This window comes from Equus caballus, chromosome 16 (assembly GCF_041296265.1).
Source record: "Equus caballus isolate H_3958 breed thoroughbred chromosome 16, TB-T2T, whole genome shotgun sequence".
Lineage (NCBI taxonomy): Eukaryota > Metazoa > Chordata > Mammalia > Perissodactyla > Equidae > Equus > Equus caballus.
Window position 1 is genome coordinate 57,789,317 of NC_091699.1, and position 24,074 is coordinate 57,813,390.

Here is a 24,074-nt window from a genome sequence, read left to right on the forward strand (position 1 = left end):
CAGTCAAGGCAGCACCCATTCTGCTGTCTTGGGCCTGGGTGACAAGGCCTGTCTTTCCTGTCTGAGAACAAGCTGAATTACATGTCAAGTATGCTTTCACAAATCTGAAAGGAGCAGTGGCACAGTGAGACCAGGATGACCCTTGTTCTGTGAAGGCTTTTGTAGCTAACAGCCTTGGGGACACATAAGTGGACAGCCAGGTTACAGTTAAATGGAAAGAGGGAGGTCTGGGGGTTGATGTGAGAAGCCTATGAGTGATAGGTTGTTGTCCAGGGGCTGCTTCATTCCCAGAGCCCAGGAAGATGTGCTAGAAGGAAATGGGCATGGGTTTGATATTTTTCAATGGGGCCCAATTGTGCAATTTGGGTGGGACAATGCATCATTTGGCAGGTCTGTCCTGAGTTTGGCATCCCTGGACCTACCTACTAAAGGCCAGTAGAGCCTCTGTTCATTGTAACAGACAACCAAAAACACCCACATGCTTTTCCAGATGCGTTCTATAGGGCCTCCCCTGCCGGTTGAGAACTACAGGCAGATTTGCCTTTATATGCACAGAAGGAATGGCAGAGCAAGTCTAAAAACCTTGGTGACTTTTTTGTTAAAGATCCTCAAGATCAGAATTGACTGGCAGACTATCTCATGTAGAACCGCTCAGGCCTAACAATGTGGACTCTCTAGGTCCCTGACTATGCTAAGATTTGTTACAAAGTTTTCATTAGTAATCAAAATAATTTAAAATAATCTGCTGAATGGGAATGTTCAATACTTCCATGTCTTCCAGTTCTGTTCTAGTTCTTATCTCCATGGATACATACCGTAGGGTACAATATGAAGGGTTTTGTTTGCCCCAGTTGTTACTCTTCACCTCTATTTTTTTTTTTTTTTTTTTGCAGGGCCTATGTTCTCCATTTCTGGAGCCTCCAGAGTATTCCACTGGGTGAACAGTCCAAAACCCACCAATTATTTTGGGACTCTGAGTGAGACCCAGGCCACATGGGGGGATCTGTTGGCTTCCAGAGTCATTGTAGGCTGGTCAGAAAATACCATGGGCCTCAGAATGACAGCTCTCCAGTCAGAAGCTGTGGTATCATGATAAGCCAAGCCGTGCCTCAAATCATGGTTCCACTGAAGTTTCTCTAAATGAACTCATGATAAATATTGTTGTGTCACTGCATGTAATTTATATTGTGTTTTGTTGTCTTGCAGACATTCATGGTGTTGAACAAAAAGAGAACAATCTACCGCTTCAGTGCCAAACGTGCCTTGTTCATTTTTGGGCCTTTCAATTCAATCCGAGGCTTAGCCATTAGAATCTCAGTCCATTCATATCCTTTTCTTGCATCTTTTACTAAGTCTAGGTCATGTGGAAAGTGCATGAGCCCCAAGATGTTCACGTGTTTTTTGAGTGGAAACAGTTCATTTTTTCAACTAATACTGGCTGAGTGCCTATTGCTATGCGGCAGGGGCTGTGTTAGTGCTGGGGGTCAACAAGGCGTGGTCCCCGCTCTGGGATCCTTTGGCTTCAGAAGGAGATGGGTCAAAAGGCAGGCAATTTCTTTAGTCAGATGGGCAGTCTGGAAGTGGTAGTGTGGAGAGATACCACTGTGCTTTGGAGGCATCAAGGATGACTTCCTGGAGAAAGGAACATCTAAGTTGAGACCCAAATAAATGATGTAAACTGGCAACCTGTGCACTGTATGTAGTTGATAAATGTGTTGTGTTGGACCTACACAGTGTTTAAAACTTTTTGGAAACGCTCTCTAATGTTAAACATCCAGATTTCCAGCTTCTTTTGAAAAGTGGAACCTCTGTCAAGGCCAGGCCTGCATTCCTACCTGGAAAAAATCTGTGTGGTGAGAAACCACTGCCTCTTTTAGAGGGGACCTGCAAGCTCTGCTTCGTCATGTCTCCACCTCTCTCTGTGACCAACATCAGCCCGTTTCACCCATTTATATGATTTGCCGGGCTCTTAAGACTTCGAGTTCACAACCTCAATCTTAAAGGATAAAGACAAGTGGGAATTACTGAGCGTGTCTGATGTGTGCAGGGGGTGGGGAGACAGTAGGTAGTTTTAGACTTGGGGCAGTGAAAAGGACATGGATTGGTAGACATAATGATGTATTGAGGAGAATGGGAGGGAATAACTATGTAGGTTGGGTTCCCTAGAAGCAGAGCCCCAGATGTGGATTCTTATTTAAGTGATTTAGTAAGGGAATGCTCTCTGGAGGAGGAAAAAGGGAAGCAGCCTGGAGCAAAAGGGGGAGCCAAACAAGGATGGGGTCTCAGCTGAGACTGCGTCAGCATGAGCCCACGGGAAGCTCCTGCGCACGAATTGTGTCACAGAGCTGCCCTGCCCGGAAGCAAGGGGCCAGATTTTTGTAAGTCTGTCCATCAGACGTGTGAAAGGCGGTTGTAGCCCTCCAGGTGAGGAGGCTGCCATTCGCCGAGGACAGATCTTCAGGGGAGGGGACAGCTGTGAGTTGTTCTCAGCCAACATTTATGGTTAGAGGACAGGAGCACCTGCAGAAAAGGATACCTGGAGGGCTGCCCACAGCCTCCACTACAACGACTCATGACACGTGCCGTCCTGGAGTGTAGCTGCCTTAACGGACGCCGCTCACATTGTTCAGCATGTTCATCATCTGCACCGTCATCATCAACTGCGTGTTCATGGCCACAGCTAGTGAGAAGGACAGGAGTAATAAAGATGCCGACAATGCCGAGTAAGTGTTCACCCTGAATTCGTCTGTCCTAAGTTTTTAAACAAATAGACCTAAAAGAATTGTGATTACATCAGAGTTTAGATAGAGAAAGAAAAAATCACAAATAACCCCAGTTCCTCAACACAAATGCTAGCAGTCAGTTTTATATATATGTATCTACAATTGTCTTTAAAGGCTACTTGAAATTACATTTGTAATAAACAGCACATACAAATTTTATGTCTAGCTTTTAAGTGGTTTTCTTTGTGCTTACATGGGCTTTCTAGGAGTCCATTTTGATGGCTATACAATATTTTGTCTAGTGAATAAACCATAATTTACTTAACCACTCTAGTATTTTACTACTGTAAATAGCGTTGCAACAAGCATCTCTTTGCATAAAGCTACTCTCTGTGTATCAATTTACTCATTATCAAAATACTCTGTATTCTAATAACCAGTCATGCTTCATTTTTGCCAGCATTGCAGTTTTTTTTCATTAACTCATGAAGTTAAAAATATTTGCATTTCCTTAATTTCCAGATGGAAACTTTTTTGTTTTAGCTTGTGAATTGTGTATTCCCATCTTTGCCCATGTGTCATGTTTTTTTTCCTGGTCAGTTTGAGTGAATTCTTTGTAAAATTAAAATATTAACTTTTTGTAATATTTAATTGGCTACTTAGACACGTAAGTTGATGTTTTTAACTTAGAAACTTCTATATTTTGATTAAAAAATCCTAGTTTTTCTGGTTTAACACATTTACTTAATCTTTCAGGAATATACTGAATAATAAATTGAATAAAAAATAAGAGGCCATTTATTTCTATCACATATTTAACTATGTGATAGAAACCACCAAAATCAAAATATGAAGCATTCCGGCCACCCTAAAAAGTTTCCACATGCCTCTTTGCAATCTCCTACTCCCTACTCCCAAACCCAGGCAAATACTGATATGCTTTCTGTTACTCTAGACTAGTTTTGCCTTTTCTAGAATTTCGTATGATTCTATATGCCACAATGGACACCTCTGGGAATAGAAACCATCCTAGTAGCATCACTGAGGAAAATGGTCTCTCCTCTGGAGAGTTGACTGTTTCATGTGAGGAGCTGACTGAGAGTGCAGGCGCTGCTGCTCATTGTTTTACTGCAGCATCCCTGGAAGGCTTTGTGGTCAACAGAGTGGGACCCATGAAGGAGACAGATCCAGGAGCGGGCATTGCTCCCTTAGCAGTGGTTTGCCCTACCCAGCACTTCTGGAAAGATGCAATGAGTCCTCTCTTCCCATTAACAGGAAGCAGTGGCCCAACTGGAAGCTAATTTGCTTGAAGGCCATTTTCACTATTAAAATACTCATAAGGCAGAGATATGAAAGAAGCCTTGTCTAGGCTGTAGGGAATTAGAGAGGCTGGGGTTGGGGGGTAGGGTGGTAGGAGAAGCAGCTGCTCTCACCTGGCAGCATTTGGATGGCAGAAGATGCATGAAAGTGGGAGTGGGAGGAGGCTGGTAAAAATGTCCTCCTCCGGAACAGGGGCTGGCACTGTGGCCGAGTGGTTAAGTTCACGCGCCCTGCTTCGGTGGCCCAGAGTTTCACTGGTTCGGATCCTAGGAGTGGACATGGCACCGCTCGTCAGGCCACCTTGAGGCAGCATCCCAAATGCTACAACTAGAAGGACCCACAAGTAAAAACAGACAACTATGTACTGGGGGAATTTGGGGAGAAAAAGCAATAAAAAAAATCCTCATAAAAGGAGGCATGCAGCTGAGTGACTGGTTAAGCCTACGGGGGAGAGTTTCTCCAGTTTTCTTTGGTTAGAAAACTTTTCCATGAGGAAATTGACTCCAAGTTAATAGCTCTCAGAGAATGAATTCAGAAGTCCTCTAGGACAGGCAGTGGTGTTCTGTTAACCTAGCTGGGCATCACCCATGGCGCTGACTGGAAACCCTAACTATGCCTGAGCTGACAGTGACACACTCTGGAGGACCTCATTTGCCTGGTGGGTTGGGGTCTCCCCGTCATGGAGCTCCCCAGCCCTGCTTCCTGCTGGTGGGCATGGCGCTACTCCATATCAGATGTCATCTTGCTTTGCCTGTCCCGTTGGCCAGGCTTCTGTTGGAAAAGAGAGAATGGTGGTGGTGGGAGGTGGGAGGCTAGATGGCCAAGCACAAGTGGCAGTCAGGGGCTGCTCTCTCATTTGCTCGAGATCTAGATGAAGATTTGTGAAATCCCACAAGTCTGCAATTACAGCCTTTTTTCAAAATACCTATAACTTTATAAATTATACCTGAGTTTAAAAGATGGTATTTCAGGGCAAAGATTAATTTATCTGCTATGTTCATTTGTCGCCTAAAAGATGAGCAGCTTAGAAAAAGGCTGAAGCAGAGAGGAGCTTTTGCCTGTGGCAGCCTCATGACCACTTCTGCTCTTGGACTTGGCTGCTTTGGGAGTTTTCAGGTTCCCAAAACCTTGATTCATTAGCTTTGAGGGCTAACAGTGGGTGGATATTCTACCAGTAAATGTTCTCTTCTTTTACTCTGAATCAACGGATTGTTTCTGTCCCCAAAGTGGAACCAGTGTGTGTTGTGTGTGTGTGTGTGCACATGTGCACACAGATGCAGCATTTTTGACAGCTTGGGATTATTACAAGAGAGGTAGGATATTGTGGGGGGTTTTGGAGGAGGGGGAAGGGGAAGAGGGGAAATAAATTAGATGGCAGAACATGATGAAGGACTCAGGGAAGAAAATGGAAATCGTTTTTTAAAAAATTGTGGTAAAATAGACATTAGGTAAAATTTACCATCTTAACCATTTTTAGAAGTATACAGTTCACTGATATTAAGTACCAAATAGTTGTGCAACCATTACTACCATCCGTCTCCAGAACTCTTTTCATCTTGCAAAACTGAAACTTCATCCATTAAGCAATAACTGCCTGTTCTGCCCTCCCCTCCAGTCCCTAGCAACCGCCATTTTCCTTCCTGTCTCTACCTGTTTGACTACTCTAGGTGCCTCATATAAGTGGAATCACATAGTGTTTGTTTCCTGGTAAATGGTCTATTTTTCTTAGCATAATGACATCAAGGTTCATCCACGTCATAGTATGTGACAGGATTTCCTTCCTTTTTAAGGCCCAATAATATTCCATTGTATGTATATACCACATTTTATTGATCTATTTATCTGTCAATGGACATATGGGTTGCTTCTACCTCTTGGTTGTTGTGAATAGTGCTGCTATGAACATGTGTGTGTAAATAACTCTTTGAGACTCTGCTTTCAATTCTTCTGTATACATACCCAGAAGTGGGATTGCTAGATTATATGGCAATTCTACTTTTAATTTTTTGAGAAACCTCCATGCTGTTTTTCATGGTGGTTGCACCATTTTACAATCCTACCAATAGTGTACAAGTGTACCAATTTCGCCACATCCTCGCCAACGCTAGTTGTTTTTCGTTTTTTTAAAAGTAGCCATCCTAATGAGTATGAGATGATATCTCATCGTGGTTTTGATTTACATTGCCCTCATGATTAGTGATATTAAACATCTTTTCGTATGCTTTTTGGTCATTTGTGTATCGTCTTTGGAGAAATGTCTGTTCAAGTTATTTGGCCATTTTTAAATTGGATTATTTGATTTTTTTGTTGTTGGGTTATAGGAGTCCTTTATATTTTCCAGATATTAACCTCTCGTCAGATATATGATTTGCAAATATTTTCTTCTAGGAGTTTTATAGTTTTTGCCCTTACATGTAGCTCTTTCAACCATTTTGAGTTAATTTTTGTACGTAGTGTAAGGTAAGCATCCAACTTCATTCTTTGGTATGTGAATATTGAGCTCTCCCAACACCATGTGTAGAAAAGACTGTCCTTTTTTCATTGAATAGTCTTGGCACCCTTGTTGAGACTCATTTGACCCTATATGCAAGGGCTTATTCTGGGCTCTCTATTCTACTCCAGTGGTCTTTATGTCTGTGTTTATGCCAGTACCACATTATTTTGATTACTTTAGCTTTGTGATAAGTTTTGATATAAGAACGTGTGAGATCTCCAACTTTGTTCTTTTCTTTCAAGATTGTTTTGGCTACTCAGGGTCCCTTGAAATTCCATGTGAATTTCAGGATTGAGTTTTTATTTGTGCAAAAAATGTCATTGAGATTTTGATAGGGTTTACATTGATTGGGATTGCTTACTACTCACTTTGAGTAGTATGAACATCTTAACAATATTAAATCTTCTAATCCATGAACATGGGATGTGGAAAGATTCAGTTTTTAGCCTCATCATTTACTCTCTTTGTTCCTTTGCCATTGTCCCCTTCTGTACATCAGAGTGACAACTCTAGAATACCCGTGACAAACTACAACCCCCACATATTGGCCGAAACTACTCTCAAGAATATGGCCATGAAGCTAGGCATTGAAAATCAGCTTTACAACTTTATACATGGGCTTGTTTCTCAGAAATTCTAAATACCGAAACTTGCTTGAGGAGCTTGCCTTTCTGAACTCTGGTTTGCTGAAGACCAGCATGTTAATCGTCAGATTGAAATAGAGTAAAACCCATTAAGGCCAGATAAGACAGATGGGCTCTCTGCTTTTCACATCACTTATCATGTTCCTTCTTGTTCTGAATGATTTGCTTTGTAGGTATGTCTTCACTGGGATTTATATTTTTGAAGCTTTGATAAAAATATTGGCAAGAGGTTTTGTTCTGGATGAGTTTTCTTTCCTTCGAGATCCATGGAACTGGCTGGACTCCATTGTCATTGCAACAGCGTAAGAATATTAAAGATTTTATTGAAGAGACTTGGGGTAGGAAAGAAGCCCCTTGGCTCCCATCAGGGCTCTGTATGTATCCATGTGAGTGGCTGAGTATGGCCCAGTAATGCCTAGAGGTTTGAGTACAGTGTTGGTTGGTCCTGAACAGCACCATGTAGCCAACTGGCCAGAGGCTTCCATGCATAAATCCATTTCTAGGTCAATACTCCTGTTTTCGTTCCTTCAGCCGTTCACTCACCAAACACTGGCCTGTTATGGGCCAGGCTCTATGCAAGATATAGGGTTTGCGATAATGAAAAAAAATCAGACATGGTCTTCACTCTCTTGAAGCTCACAGTTCAGAGGGGAAGAGAAACAATTAATGACCGTTACAATCTCGTATAGGATGAGTGCTAGGATAGGAGCTACGCGTGTATTGGGCTGTCAGAGCATGTAGGAAGAACCAAGGAATCTAAAAATTCTTTCACTATTATAAGATCACAAAGAGTTTCTCTCATGTTTTCTTCTAGAAGTTTTATAGTTTTGGCTGTTTTGTTTAAGTCCATGGTCCATTTTGAGAGAGCTGAAGTTCTTCCTGAAAGAGAGGACATCAATTTGGCATCTGAACTGTGAGACGGAGTCAGCAAAATAAAAAGCAAGAAGAACAATGGCTCATTGCCAGTACAGTAATAATAAACCTAACATTACTTAATTTGTGCCAGCCATTGTTTCAAGCACTTTGCATGTATTTTTCTGTTTAATATTCACAAAAGCCCTTTGATGTAGCTGCTATTAATTTTAGAGTCTTACATTTGAAGTTCAATGATTGGGTGCTCTTGGTTATTGAAAGGTGGTGTAGTGCAGTGGGGAAAAGTGCAGGCTCTGGAGCCAGACCTGCTAGCTTCCTTTCGGGCTTGACTATGCGGTGAGACCTCAGGAAGTGCACTGGGGCCTGCAACTTGACAGCCAGCCAATAAATGTTTGAGTTGATTTTTTTTTATTCATGGATATAGCCACAATTGAATGCACTATTTCAAAGAATCCTCGTCTATGTCCAAGTATAAAAATTAGCTGAGAACAGCTTCGTATGCAATCTATGGTCTATAACAGTAGAAAGTAGTATTTCCAGACCCTGAGATAAAGATGGGGCTGGGAAGGTGAGGCTGCAGGCTTCACCTTGGTGGACACAGGCCCCAGGCCATGCTTACCTGTGGCCTTTGTGGAGATATGCTCTGCAGCCACAGCACTGAGCAAGCCTGGGCTTTCTCTGTGCTTTGTCTTGTAGGTTTGTGTCATATTCGCCAAATAAGTTCAGTGGGATCAGTCTGTCATCCCTGCGTACCTTTAGAGTGTTCAGAGCATTGAAGGCAATTTCAGTAGTTTCGGGTAAGTCACTCTAACTTTTAACACTGGCTTTTAGTGGGAGAGAATGTTGTTTTATAGTTAAAATTTCTCAATATGTCTTGTAAACCAAAAACAAACAAACTGTTTTACTTATTTATTTGATCATTCAACAAATATGTCTTAAGAGCCTAATATGTCCAGACACTGTGCTAGCTGTTTGGATGTATCAGTGAGCAAACAGACAAAGATCCTCGCCCTTGTGGAGTTTACATTCTGGGTGGGGAATAGGGAGACAGTCACTAAGCAATAACTCTCATAAATAAGTAAACTATATATCATGTTAGAAAGTGACATGTGCCATGGAAAAATAAAATGGAAAAGTAGACAACTTGAGGGCTATTGGAAGTCACAGGGGTTAGAGGAAGCAGGTTGTGATCTTAAATAGAGTGGTCAGAATAGGTGTCACTGAGAAGGTGAGATGTGAGCAGATATGGAGGCGGTGAGAGCGTTTCACAAGCAGATATATGGGAAAGAGTGTTCTGAGCATAGGACACCGCCAGTCAGAAGACTGAGGATTAGAAAAGATATGGATGGGGCTGGAGCAGACAGAGTGAGGGGCCAGGTGATAGAGGTGGGACCACCCAGGTGAAGGGGGGCCATCTAAGCACTGAGAGGACTTGGGCTTTGCTCTGAGAGTAATGGGAGCCATGTGAGGACTTTGAGCAGAGTAGTCACATGATCTGATTTATGTTTTAAAAGGCTTACTCTGGCTGTTGTATGGGAAATAGAATGTGAGGGATAAAAGGCAGAAGCAGGATAGGAGCAGAAGCAGACAGGAGGCTTAGTGGTCACCATGGAAATGTGCTGCTCAGATCTCCTGCTCTAGGGAGCACAGTTGACTAATGGTCCCAACTGCCACCTCTCTTGGTTCACCACTGCATTCATACCAGGATTGTACTTTCCCTGCATGTCCTGAAGGACATGGGACTCCTCTCATGGAGGACTTTGGTCCAGGGGCTCCCCAGCAACCTCATTGACACTTTCTCATAGCAGCACTACAGTCTGAGGCACTTCCTGTCCAAGCTTGCTTTCTTACCACTCTCCTTTCCCAGGTGTCAGCCCTGTGTCAGAGTCTGAGGCTCTTTCTGCCAACTCTACTCCCTCCCCTTTATTCTTCACAGGCTTTTCACCCACCAAATCTCTTGCACATCTAATCACAGAGTATCTGCTTCTCAGAGAACCCAAACTGATGCAAAAGGCCACTGCTATAATCTGCGCAAGACATGGTGGGGCCCTCAGATCAGGTAGTGGTAGAGGAGTTGTTGGACAGTGATCAGATTCTGTATAAATTTGAAGGTAAAAGTATAGCATTTCCTGATAGGTTGATTGTATGTGTGGTATGAGCAAAAGAAAAAAGTCAAGAATGAGTAGAGGTTTTTGGCCTGAGTGACTGGAAATAAGGAGTCATCATTGCCTGAAATAGAGAAGGCTGTGAAAGGAGTGGATCTTGGGGGTCAGATTAAGATTTAGCCTGGACATGTTCTGTTTGAGATGGCTTTGAGACATCCAGGTGAAAGTATCAAGTAGGCAATTAAATATACAAGTCTGGAGTTCAGGGAACTGTCTGGGCTGGAGATAATCATTTTGGAAATTATGAGCCTATGCATGCTATTTAGAGCTATGAAATCTGATGAGATTACCAACGGAGTGAGCAAAGATAGAGAATAGAAAAGCACCCAGGACCAAGTGCTGGGGCACTGCAACCTTAAAGGGGAGGGAAGAAGAGCAACCAGCAAAGGAGATGAGCAGGAGCCACGAGTGAAGTAGGAAGGAAAGCAAAGGTAGTCTCCTGGAAGCCAGGTAAGGAAGGCGCTCTGAATCAGGATGAAGCCAAAGATGTGTTGTGACTGTCAATTCCAGTTTATCAAAAATGAGGTTATTATGGCAGACCTTTTTCCTCTTCTTCCTCTTTCCTTTCTTTTACAAAAAAAAAAAAAAATCTTTGTTAAAAAATATTCCCTCTCTGGAGTCCTTTCTCTCCTCCCTTTTTTTTCCCTCCTCTTCTAGTATTTTCTGTCAATGGCTTAGCTCTAATACCAAAACTACAGGCAATTTGGATATTTTCAAACAGAGGCAGTGGATTATTTTTTTTTGAAACTCCACAAAAGCAATTGCATAGTGATAAAGAAACTGGCAGTCAGAAGGACACTTAGGTAGAATTTGTCCCTCCTCCTCCCTCTCTCTCTCTTTTGCAAGATTGACCGTGGTTTCCTGGCGGATTTAGGGGCTTTCTGCATGAGCTGTGTCCCTGGTATTTTCATACCGGTCAAATATACATTCAGGCAGTCACTTAGTAGCCTTAGTGTCTCCTTCCCCTCTAAGCAAGTGAACGTAGTCTACATTTTGACTCATGAACACATGAGATCCCTGGATCCTTTTTGGAAGTAAAGATGTGATGTACAATCTTCTATGGGACCATGTAAAACTTATTCAGGAATCACAAACATCTTTCATCCAAATTGTGTTGCTTTAGAGAAGACTCTAGCCTCTTTTTATAGATTAAAATCAAGCTTGGATGAGGTGTAGTAACTTCTTGTTTGGCTGCAACTGGGGACATAGTGAATGTCCCAGTTTGGCCTCAAGGCTCCTCCCCTTGTGGCCTCACACTTTGTGGGAAGGTCATCCAGTGTAGGCTTAGCCTCCTATTGGATGCTGCCTTGTGTTCTCAAGTCTACTGTTCATGGCCTACACTGGTCAGTTGAAACTTTCACTTAGTGTCATCTCACACATTACAACTCAAATCTGGTTGTTTATCTCTCCAGCTGTGTTGGGAGCAGAGCCAAAAACTCAGTGGTGTAATGGGGCTGACTTGTTCTGGCTCCCCAGCAGACTGTGCACATCTCTTTCCAACTCTGCATCCAGGGATGTCATGTTGGTATCTTGAAACCAGCTGAGGGAGAGGGGTGTGTGGAGAGAGAAGAGGAATCTCTGCTATAGAATTCAGCAAACAAGGAAAGCTATGAATGCTACAAACGAAGACTTTCCCCATACACCTCCAACCCCCACTCAGAGAGCTGATGTTAAATATTTACCAGCATACTGCAAGATTATGTCCTTCTTAGTTTAGAACTTTGTCTGCCTAACAGTGTGCCATGGACACAGTAGGTCCTTAGTAAGTATTTCTTGAATGAATGAAATAAAGACCCCTGTTATAACTAGTAACCTGAGTTTTTTCCTAGGACATCCTCATATTTGGATCCAGACAAAGCTCCTCCTCTCCTTCTTCCAGCTCCCTGCCCCTCAAGTTGGCTATGTCTCATGGCACCTCAAGTACCTTGTAATAGTTAGTGACTAGTAAAACTTAAATACAACTCTAACTCCTTCTCTAGGGTGGCCTCACTTTGGCCTTAATGCTGCATGTGACCCCCAGCTGTGGAGGTGCCTGCACAGCTGTCATCAAGTTATGCCTTATGCCTGTGTGGCATGTTTCTGCTCGAAGTCTTCTCATTTGCTCTTCAGAGCAACCCTGTGACAGATGTAGAGCAGGGCGAAGAGATCAAGTCCTAGACTGGTGGACCACTCGATGACAGACAGCTTCTAAGGCATAGAGTTGGAATAGAACTCATGGCATCAGAATCCTAGGTCAGGCCAGTTTCCAATTCCAGCCTACAATCAGACAAGGCCTTGGCTGCTCCCTCCCATGTCTGCCCCTTGCCTGTGTCTGGTGTGTGTATGAGTAGGGGCATCTCCCCACACTTGTTCTCCTTCTCAGGTTTGAAGGTCATTGTTGGGGCCTTGCTGCGCTCTGTGAGGAAGCTTGTCAATGTGATGATCCTGACTCTCTTTTGCCTCAGCATTTTCGCCCTGGTAGGTCAGCAGCTCTTCATGGGAAATTTGAGCCAGAGATGTGTCAAGAAGTCCTGTAAGAATTCCAGTAACCTTGACGGTAAATACCCCATCTTTCACTCCTTAGCTTGTGCATGGTTAACTTTTATTTATCCTCACTCACACTGTCTACATATCTGCATTACAAAGTCTCCTATGAGCAAGGGATGACTTCATGCATCCAGGCTTCTCAGGCAGACAGATGCCTTTCTTAGAGAATTGACTCATTCTTTGGGTTTCCATGGAGAAGGAAAAGCCTGAAGCCACATCCACAAAAGCAATGTCAGCACCTATGCTTTCCCACATAAATCTCTGCCCACTTCTTTGTCATGTTTTGCAGAAGTTTTCAGAATGCTCGAATTTGGCCAAAGGGAACCAGAAACTTCCCAGCCCCCTTTTCGAGTATTTCCTCCAGTAGCATCACTTGTTTCTATGTCGCTCCCTCTCCACACTGAGGTCAACCCTACACCAATTTGATGTGTCCTGAATCTCATGTGGCTACACTTTCTCCATGTCTTTCTTGGTTTATGAGCTTCTCATGGGCTGAGACTGTGTCCAGCTTCCCTCAGGAGGTGATTTCTGGTTTGGTTTTATGACCTGAGGGGCAAAGTGGTGGTGGTGCACTGCTTCCTCCTCCTACTTCTCCTTCCTTCTTCCCTTCCCTCCTTTTCTCTTGCTCCTTCCTGATGGCTTAGGCTCCAGTTCCTCTCTGGACATCCACTTCCATCATTTTAGAGAGTTCTGAACCATCTGTTTCAAGCATAATCTGGCATATTTGCTATTCTTTTTCATTTCAGTGTTTTTTTAAAATCTGAATTTATGATTCTTCCCTTCTCAGACTCTTGCTTTGAAAAGAAAAATCCCACTGAATTCAGAATGTGCGGCTCCTGGAAGGGTAGCAGGTAAGAGGCCTATACTCTTCATTTTTCTTCCAAGCAGAACATCTCTAGACCTTTTGAAGTGATGTGGCAAACAGTCTTCGTCTAGTGACTTGTGGAAGCAGCAATGATAGTTCTCAAACAGTACTCATTGTTTCATGTATCTAAGCAAGTTTAGATGTGCATTATTAAATTAAAAATTATTTCCAAGTGTTTAGAGCAGCTTTATTCTCCAAGTTATGCTGAATTTGTAGCTTATAAGAAACCTACTGAAAATGTAGTGATATTTTGATTTCATGGAGTGAATATTCAAGACTTTCAAAGGTAAGAAAGGACATTATGATTGAGAGCCCTATGAAGTCCTGGTTTCATATTCAGTGGCATTGCTCTGATGCAAGATCATCTGAGCATGCTTCTGCTGTTGCTGATCTGTTGACTGCCACTGCCTCTAATTACGTGTACAGTTGTATGTGTGTTCATACACATTTGCCCCAACAGCTGGTAGCCCTTTGGCCCTTTGAAGATACCCTTCCTAGTTTCAGGATATCAGTGCTCTCTGTGGTGAGAGATTTATTGAGTGTATTTCAAATTAAGATAATATGCTAGGCACTACAGTAAAATAGACTGCATTCATTCCTCAGTAACAAATAGGTGTCAAAGACCTACAGTGTGCCAAGCTCTGTGTTAGCCCCAAGGAATGCAAGTATGAACAAGGGAACCCTGCCCCCTTGAAATGACATCTTGTAGGGAAGAGAGACGTAGAGTAAATCCTTGGAAGTATGATCAGTATTATGAGAGAGATGTGCAGTTACTGTGAGAGAGGGTGGAGGCTGTAACTCTCTCTATAAAATTAGAGAAGTCTTTTCTAATGCCATCTGTGATGGTCACAGATTCAGATTAGGTCAAATTCACAGGCACAATAGGCTTTAATCTAATGCAAGTTTTACTGAGCTGTCTAGAATGATCCTTGACAGGACACACTGCACCCACAGTGTTTTCGTTTACTGAGGGGCCCAGCAGCTGTCACATTCAGTTCTTCGTTGACCCCTTATCCTTGCAAGGCAGGTATGGTTACTATAGGCAAAGTCCAAGGTGGGGTGGATGACCTAGACACACAGAAGCGGCAGCCTTGGTTTCCAACTGGTCTTTGTAGTGTCCTTGTCTCTCTAAGCTTGTGTGACAGTCATGACTCTCTCAGTCGGGGTGTAATATCGAAGCTCAGGAATTTTACAGTAAACCAACTCCTAGTCCATGACCTTCCATATTGATCATAACATGGCAGTTTCCAAGGAGATGGCAAAACCAAGGTCACTTTCCCAGGCAGGCTTTCATCCATTCAGGGCCCAGGCCTGGTTTTCAACCTTTGCTCACTGCCTCCTTCCCTGAGGACTAACTAACCCATGACTACAACTTGGATCTGAAGTGTGAATAATAGGTTCTGGTAAGTGAGGACATAGAGCAAATAATTCCATACAGTAGGAACAGCAAGGGTGGAGGCCTCAGGGCATGCGGACACGTTGGGGATGATAAGAAGCCCAGCAACTTGTTGTGCAGAAGGGCAGGAGACAGGAGCCAACCACGCAGGACTTAGTAGGCCATCAGTGCCAAGGGTTTTGACCTTGATCACAAAAGAAACAAGACCTGAGTAGATTAGATATGTTTAAAGATCACCATGGTTGCTGTGTGGAGAATGGATGGATAGAGTAGATGAGATAGCCACTTAGGAGCTATGTTAGTACAGAGGAGAGTCATGAAGCTGTACAGTGGAGGTGAAGAGAAATTGATGGATGAATTCTAAAGACATTTATGAGACAGAGAGGAACAAGACCTATGGATTGAAGAGGGGTGTTGGTGTGCATATGTGTACACAGGTGCATGTGTAGGATAGCGGTGGGAAGTGCAGAGGAGAGAAAACTGTTATAGGTGTTTCTCTTATTTCTGGTGTGAGTGACTGGTGGTGCCTTTGCTGAGATGGGAACACTGGAGGAGAGACTTAATCACCTATATACGTTAATGGAAGGCATATCCAGGGAGAGGGAGATTGAAGAAACAAGGAAATGAGGGAAATTAAGTATGGTAGTAGATTCAGCCCCAGCAGGCTCCTGGAAGATAAGGGTACTGAAACTTGGCAGAATTCATTGAGATCTGGTGGGAAAGAGGGCACAATGAATGTCCTCCTTCTGAGTCACCCTAAAGCAAAGCCTGCTACTCACCAAATCCCACTCTGCCGACCAAGCAAACAACCCATCAGCTTGTCAGGATGTCTGATTAAATGTGACGGAACAACCCAGACTTACCGGGCACTGGAAAAAGCCTTTGGTGTAAAGGAGGCCGGGATAAAGAAACAGAAAAAGCGATGATTGTCTTAGTTACTTCAGGTTGCTATAACAAAATACCATGGACTGGGTGGCTTATAAACAACAGAAGTTTATTTCTCACAGTTCTGGAAGCTGGAAGTCCATGATCAGGGCACCAGAATGGTTGGGTTCTAGTGAGGGCCCTCTTTGGGGTTGCAGACTACTGTCTACTCATTGTATCTTTGCATGATGGAAAGAGGCCTAGAGGGCTCTCCTGGGGTCTCTTTTATAAGGGCACTAATCCCATTCCATAAGGGCTCACCCTCATGACCTAATTACCTCCCTAAGGCCCCACCTCATAATACCATCACACTGGGGGCCAGTATTTCAACATAGGAATTTTTGGGGGATGCAAACATTTGGTCAGTAAGAGCCGTGAACAAAACCACAAGAAGTTGGGGAACCAAAAAGGGCTTTTAAAGCTTTAAATGGGGTCTTTGGTAAAATTAAAAGAGATGTTGTATACATAAAAACAAAAATAGCTTGGGGCTGGCCCAGTGTTGTAGCAGTTAAGGTCACATGCTCCACTTTGGTGGCCCAGGGTTTGCAGCTTTAGATCCCAGGCGTCAACCTAGCACTGCTTATCAAGCCATACTGTGACGGGCATCCCATATATAAAGTAAAGGAAGATGGTATGGATGTTAGCTCTGGGCTAATCTTCGTAAAAAAAAAAAAAAGCTTGTTATGAAAGAGGAGCAGTCAGAGAACAAGAAAGATCTTTTTTTGCTAACATGATTATATAAAATCAATAATAGAATTAAAAGATAAAGTTGAGGAAATAGCCCAGAAGGTAGCAACAAAAGACAGAGACAGAAAATATGAGGATAAACATTAATCCAGAAGTTCCAACTTTTGACGAAGTAGGAATTCCAGAAATAGAGCACAGAAAAAGCAAAAGGGAGGAAATTAGCAAAGAAATAATATGGAGCATTTTCCTGGGATTAAGGATGCAAGTCCCTCCATGTCCCATAAAGTCACGATACAATGAATGAAAAAGGACCATGCCAAGTCCATTGTCATGGCGTTTCAGAACCTGGGGAAAAGATCAGAAAACCAAAGAGAAAAAGAAGGTGACTCACAAAAGAACAAAAAAATCAAAACAGCATCTGAATTCTCAATAGCCACACAGGATAAATAGCTGAGTGGTGCCTTAATATTTCTAAGGAAAAATTATTTTCAACCCAAAATTCTATTTCTGACCAAACTATCTATCAACTGTAAAGGTAGAATAAAGGTATACTCGTGTACGCAAAGATCACCCAGTCTTCTTAAGAAGCCTACTTGAGATTTTTTCCAGAAAAATGAGGGAGTAAAACTTGGAAAGAGCTACACATAGGAGCCAAGAAAAAATGTATCCAACCCAGAAGAGCCATCGACACAGGCCACAATATTTTTCTATGAAGACTGATATAAGTAGTGATGAAGTGAGAAGGGATGTTGGAGGGCTATCCCTCATCTACCATAACAGGAAGTTAATCAACAAGGACTAAAATTGATAAATCAAATATCAGTATAAGCATTATATTTAGAGATACGGATGTACAAGAATCAAAAGTTGTTGAATTTGGGGTGTGTAAATGATGGTTGAAGAAAGATGGAATGGTTTTCATTACAGGCCTTTTGGTGCCATGTGATTTTTAAACCACACATATATTATTTCGATAAAAATACTATATTTATTAAAAATTAAGCAAGTACATATCCTGAGTAAATCCTATAGATACACTTAGTGATGTGTGCTTTGGTGATGTGGGCAAAGATCTATGTGTAAGATACTCATTGTAGACTAAACCCCAAATGTTTGTAAAAGCAAAAGACCAACAACTGAAACCTTAGTATTCATCATTAGCAGAGCAAGTAGGTGAGTCATAGGACTGTAAGACATGAAAATAAGTGAGATGTCTTCCTGTATGCTGATATGGAAAAGATCTCCAAGCTGCACTGTTCCATGAAGAAAGCAAGGTGCAAGAGAGTGTTCAAAGGATGCTCCCATTTATGTATTATAGAAGATATGTGTTGATATATATGTGCTTCTATATTCATGGAAAAGGTACAAAAGTAGCTGTTAAACTGTTGCCTCTAGGAAGTGGGACTAGGATTGGGGGAGAGATGGAGACTTCTTATTTATTGTAAGCCCTTTTTTACCATTGGTTGTTCACTATGTCACTGCACTTAATTTTTCAATGAAAAACTGCTAACCTGAATTTACTAATCAATCTATTTGGAAAGAGTGAATGGGTGCCCAGGTTAAGGTTTGGCTGGGAGGGTTGTCAGACAGGGGGATGGCCACTCTAAAGGTACTCTTCACCCAGGACTTTCAGGTGTGAGCCGTGGCCCTCAGAGGAACCAACGCCATGGGGGAAGATGGGGAGCTGGGCTGTGGGGAATCTCATTCTTTCTCTGTTCACTTGTTTCCAATATCTAGTGCCTGTTCTGAAGACTTTGAATGCAGACACACAGATGACAATCCTGACCATAATTTTACGAAGTTTGACAACTTTGGCTGGTCTTTTCTTGCCATGTTCCGGCTTATGACCCAAGATTCGTGGGAGAAGCTTTACCAACAGGTTATCCATTTATTGTCTCTCTCTCCCCGTCGCTGATCTATCTCTCTATCATTTATTTATGACCTACCATCTATCTTCCACCTTTGTCATCTATTCCTCAGCCTTAACAGTTGTACTGTTAAATTCTGCTTTAGAAGTTCTGTTAGAAACATCAAAAAAAATTTTATAAACATGATATTTGGAAGAATAGTGGACAAAAACTCCACTTCCTTGAAATATTACCCCTCCCCAGGTTCCCTGCTGCCTGAAGTTCCAGCACTAGTGCTTCAGTTTTCATGAAGCATTGCTATCTCTTTTGCCTTTTTAGTTTTAAAATGCAAACACCCTTGAGAAAATCATAGTAAAGTCACTGAGACTTCCATGGGAACGTATGGACGGCATTTCCTCTCTGAGATATAGGGCATCAGGAGTCTCTGGGTGCCTAGGGAGGCCGTAGATGATGCTGCAGGCAGCTGAGCCCACCAGTGCTGGGGGAAGCCGATTGCTACTATACAATCTCTGCTTGAGGTGATGGTCACCGCCCTGTGGAAGAAGGCTTCAGATGCAAGCGTGTGCTCTGTCCCTTGCAGACTTTGGTTACCTCGGGGCTCTACTCAGTCTTCTTCTTTGTGGTGGTGATCTTCCTGGGCTCTTTCTACCTGATTAACTTAACTCTGGCTGTTGTCACCATGGCTTACGAGGAACAGAACAGGAACGTAGCTGCTGAGACAGAGGCCAAGGAGAAAATGTTCCAGGAAGCCCAGCAGCTGTTAAAGAAAGAGAAGGAGGTAGGGGCTCATGGGGTCTGCTTGCGGGGACCGTAGAGGCCATGGGGCCTGAGGCTCAAGGGTGCTGTATGAGGCTGGGGTGTAGTGCTCTCTACTGGTGCTCTTCTGAGAATTTAAGCCCCTTGCAGAAAGACAGGCTCTGCTGCTGTCTCTCAATGAGATGTCCAGACACAGGACTCTTGAGAACAGGGAACACTTGGTCTTGATGTTCTTTGACCTTCTGAAACCCGAGCCTTCTAGGACAGATCCCAAATTGCTGGCTACAGGATAAAACTTGTGTATATGTAAATTCAGGCTCTGCCCTGGGCTTTGTTGTGGGAATCTGGAGATGTTTGTGTTCACTTGAGAGGATTTGGGAAGACAATAATGGTGGTTCTAGAGATAAAAGCCATGATCATCTCTCCCTTCTTGAAATTCCTGTCATATTCATAGGCCATTCTCATTGTTTCCCTGGTATCTTTACATTTTTCCAGTTCAATTCTAAGATTTTCAGGACAGGGACCATGTTTTATACACTCCTTATCCGCCACAGAGATCTGTCAGAGGAAAGCCCATTGTAAATGCTTAATCTATGCATCATCAGGCACAAACATTTATTAAGTGCCTGGCACATACTGGGCACTGTGTTTAGGGTTAGTGATACAGAGATATGAATGAGTCAACCCTGCCTTTGAGGGCTGCAATCTCCATGGACAAACAGGACATATTACACAGATAAATTATGACAAAGCCGGTATATTCCAGTTAGATGATGGGCAATCTAAATGGTATGGTGCTACCAGAAGAGAGAAGAGAATGCTCACTTAGGTCAAGGTCAATTGCGATGTTTTATGGGGAGGTCTAATCTGTTCACTAATTGCTTTTGTGCACTCTCCAAGGCTCTGGTTGCCATGGGAATTGACAGAAGTTCACTTAATTCCCTTGAAGCATCATCTTTTTCCCCAAAGAAGAGAAAGCTATTTGGTAATAAGAAAAGGAAATCCTTCTTTTTGAGAGACTCTGGGAAAGAGAAGTTTCCAGGAACAGATTCTGATGAAGATTCCCAAAAAAAGGCAAGTCCTGGCTTAGGGATTAATGATGCTATAGCACTGTTCAGGGGTACAGATCAAGTTGTCAGTCTAATTGAAAGGATTCATTCATTCGTTTACCCACTTATCCACTCATCCATTTGCACATACTTTCCTGTCCATGTGTCTATTCAACTACCCATTTATTTACGAACATCTATTTAAAGTGTTGATAGTGTTTACTATCTGCTTGGCACCGGGGTAGGTGCTGAGGGTAGATGAGATGTATAAGACAGGCAGCTAATGATGAAGACACACTAATAAAGAGGCAGTCGTTATTCAATGTGATGACTGACATGATGATCGCTGTGGGAGAACAGAGGAGGAGCAGTGTCTTAGGGGCTTCCCTCTGAAGCAAACCCTGAGCGCTACAGTGCGAGTAGATTATTTGGGAAGTGGTTCCAGGAAGCACTGAGAGGGGAAGGGAGAAGCGATACATGTACTATCAAGCCAGTTACCATTGAAGGTAGTTGGAGTTTAATCTCACTGGAGTGAGGGCACTAGGGTATTTATACACCAACTTTGATCCATCATTGGTTAAAGACTACTGAGGTCAGGAGATTATACTTTTCTGTATTTCTGGCTTACTGTGCATCAGGGCAGAGGAGGTTCGTGGGGCCAGAGAAAGCCCTCAGGTAAGGCCTGAGGATATATGGATGGGCCAAGACAGCATCTACTTCAGACAATCAACCCAGACTTGGTGGGCTATGAGAAGAGCAGTGAATCAAAACAGAGTTCATGGAGGAAGCAGTGTCTAAGCTGAAAAGGTGGATTAACCAGGCAAAAGGAAGACGGTAGCACTGCCGGTAGAGAGCACAGCACAGGCAAAGGCCTGGAAGCAAAGGAGGGCAAGAGGACATGACCCAGTAGGAAACTTGCGAGCGTGTGTGTGTGTGTGTGTGTGTGTGAGATGAGATTGGGGGTTGGGGGTGGTAAAAGGCTGTAGTGGTAAGAATGGGACCATCACAAAAGGCCTTGAAGCCAAGGAGTTCAACCTTTATACTGAGAGCAAGGGGTAAGCAGCATTGAAAAGTTTTAATCAAATGAGTGATATGACTAAATTTACATTTTGAAATGCTGAATGCATTGAAGAGATGGGTTTGGAGAAGAGCGAGACTGGAGGCAACCAATTAAGAATCTGTTGCAGGGGCCAGCCCAGTGTTGTAGTGGTTAAGTTTGCATGCTCCACTTCAGCGGCACTGGGGTTCACGGATTCGGATCCTTGGTGGGGACCTATTCTACTCATCAGCCATGCTGCGGCAGCTACCCACATATAAAGTGGAGGAAGATTGGCACAAATGTTAGCTCAGGGTGAGTCTTCCTTAAGCAAAAAAAAGAGGAAGGTTGGCACAGATGTTAGCTCAGGACTAATCTTCCTCAGCAAAAAAAAAGAAGAAGAAGAAGAAGTTGTTGCAGTAATCTATGTAAGAAATGACAGTGGCTTGAACTAGGATTAGGGAAATGAAGATCAAGAGAGATTAACAGATTACATGATCTACAGAAGATAAAATTTGGCAATTGACTAATTGTAGAGGGTGGGCATGATACTTGGTTTATGGCTTGGGTAGTTGACTTGATGGAGGGTAATTTACTGAGACAGGAAAGGAACATGTTCTGGGGATAGAGAAGATGGCAAGTTCGGTTCCGGATGTGCCAATTTTGAGGTGCCTATGGGATCTCCCAGCGTGGATATTGACTAGGGAGTTGGATATGCAGAAATGAAGTTATGGGAGGATGGGCACTAGGGGAAAAAAGGCTATTCTTATCATTAAGGTGGGGGAATGTTCGAACATGTTTCAATTGTGGAGAGAGAAGTCAGAAGAGAGGAAAATGTTGAAGATGCTGGGGAATAATGGCAAGAGCCACTTTCCTGAAATAGAACAAGGGAGACGAAGTGGGCAGAAGGTGGATGTGCATGCCCGAGAATGGGGTGGGGAGAGGGACCACACATATTGAAGAGACTGCAAATATTTTTTAATATTTTGGAAGTTTTCCCCCCTTTCCACAAAACAATAGACAGAGACACAAACACTTAACATAAAGTGTCTTTTCTCTTTAACTAGAACAAGAAATAGCTATAGAAAAGAAAGGCTGTCTTTAAAATAGCTCATCAGCTATTTGGTCTCCTCTGGGGCCCTGGTTGATCAGAACTTTGGGGAAATAAACCATCTGGACCTGAGTTTTCTGGATAGCTGAGGGCTTATGTCCTTTAGTCTCCAGAGACATTAGATTTGTAGGTGAGGTGGGAGTCAATAATCTCTCGGGCGTAGCCTGAGAGAGTGCTTGAGATTTAGTGTATAGATTTTGTGATATTTATTTTGACTGTTCTTTTTAGTTTCTGACTGTTTTAAAACCTATTTAGGCAGTCGTTCAAGGCACTTCGCTCTCTGGCCCCAATCCACCTTTCTAAACTTCTTCCCCACTTCCACCCCTGGCAAACGTTGTTTCCAAATTAGACTTTTTATTGCTTAAACCATTTATTTACCCTGAACCGTTGCTCGTTAGTTTTTGTAAAATTTTTTTGCTCTTTGTTGACAATGAACAAATCTGAGAAAGAAAATTTTGAGAAAAAAAATTTCTGTAGGTAAGACTCTACAAATGTACATACATAAGAAATATGAATGTTCAAACCATATTTCTCTTATTTATTAAATATGAATTAGAAAGCTGAACATTTGGCATGCCATGACATTGAAGTGAATCAGCCTATATAAAATATTAAGCATCTTTGCTGCATGTGGCATTGAAACAAAGACGTTTGTAACGTTTTGAGGAGAGAAAGCCTCTTCTCTTAGAAAGTCCGTTGTGCCTTCTCTCACAGCCACACCTCCTAGAACAAACCAAACGACTGTCCCAGAATCTGTCACTGGACCATGGTGATGAGCGTGGAGACCCCATCCAAAGGCAGAGGGCGCTGAGTGCTGTCAGTATCCTCACCATCACTGTGCAGGGTAAGTTCTGCCTCCCAGCCCAAGGGAGAGCCTAACTTCAATGATATCCTTCCATTCTCCCTGTCACCAGCCCCTAGAAGCCCTCTGCAACTAACTGTACTTTCTACAAAGAGTGACTTCCTACACATCTTTGGAGCATGTAAGAAAAGTGGTTTGGAAAAAGTGGGCCTTCCCTGTGGGTCCACCCTGAGCCAGCACTTGGGTAGTGTGGGAACCAGCTAGACCTGGGATAGGATTTGGGACCAAGAGCACAAATGGAACCTCCCGATCAGGCCAGGTAGTCACAGGAGGTCTCAGTGACAATGATAGCCAAAGAAGAGAAGACATAGACGTTTCCAGTAGGTGGCAGTTTTCATTGAAGTCAGAGTTTGGAATCTGGCGTGGACAATAGAAGACCTTTGTAGATAGTCTGGAGCCATCTGATTGACTTGATTAATAGCAGGTAACAGCAACTCAACTAAGGGGTTGGTGTTGAAGGGCAGGACTCAAGTCCCTGCAAGGATGGGGTCAAATGGGTCCCTTAGCACTTTTGAGCCCATTGCATCACCTTGTTTGGCCTACATGAGTCCTCTGAAATGGTATCAGAAAAATCAAGGATGCAGCTGCTTTATGACCTGAACTCAAAAAACTGAGTGTGTTTTGTTTCAGTGCATATAGATGGCCTTGCCTGAATATCTCTCCTTCCCCTGAGCCCTGGTAGCTCCTTGTGCCTCTGTTACAGCTGTCACCATGGTCTGCCTTGAGTGAACATGACTTGGGCTTGTGTGTCTCTCCCTCATGGGTTCACAGCCAG

The 24,074-nt window shown here is 43.0% G+C and overlaps 1 protein-coding gene across 3 annotated transcripts in view; it reads left to right on the forward strand.

Annotated features, from left to right (window-relative positions):
• The window catches only part of SCN11A (sodium voltage-gated channel alpha subunit 11), a 146,385-nt gene that overhangs the window by 71,897 nt on the left and 50,414 nt on the right, over positions 1-24,074 (forward strand). For 2 of the 3 annotated variants that reach the window (XM_070238926.1, XM_070238927.1), the window contains exons 3-12: positions 1,207-1,324; positions 2,621-2,723; positions 7,355-7,483; positions 8,751-8,851; positions 12,582-12,755; positions 13,533-13,596; positions 18,355-18,496; positions 19,066-19,263; positions 20,142-20,315; positions 23,152-23,281. In XM_070238926.1, the coding sequence (XP_070095027.1) occupies positions 1,207-1,324; positions 2,621-2,723; positions 7,355-7,483; positions 8,751-8,851; positions 12,582-12,755; positions 13,533-13,596; positions 18,355-18,496; positions 19,066-19,263; positions 20,142-20,315; positions 23,152-23,281 (1,333 nt within the window). Of the gene's footprint in view, positions 1-1,206; positions 1,326-2,620; positions 2,724-7,354; positions 7,484-8,750; positions 8,852-12,581; positions 12,756-13,532; positions 13,597-18,354; positions 18,497-19,065; positions 19,264-20,141; positions 20,316-23,151; positions 23,282-24,074 lie in introns of all 3 variants that reach the window. The other variant, XM_001916599.5, reaches the window with a different exon arrangement.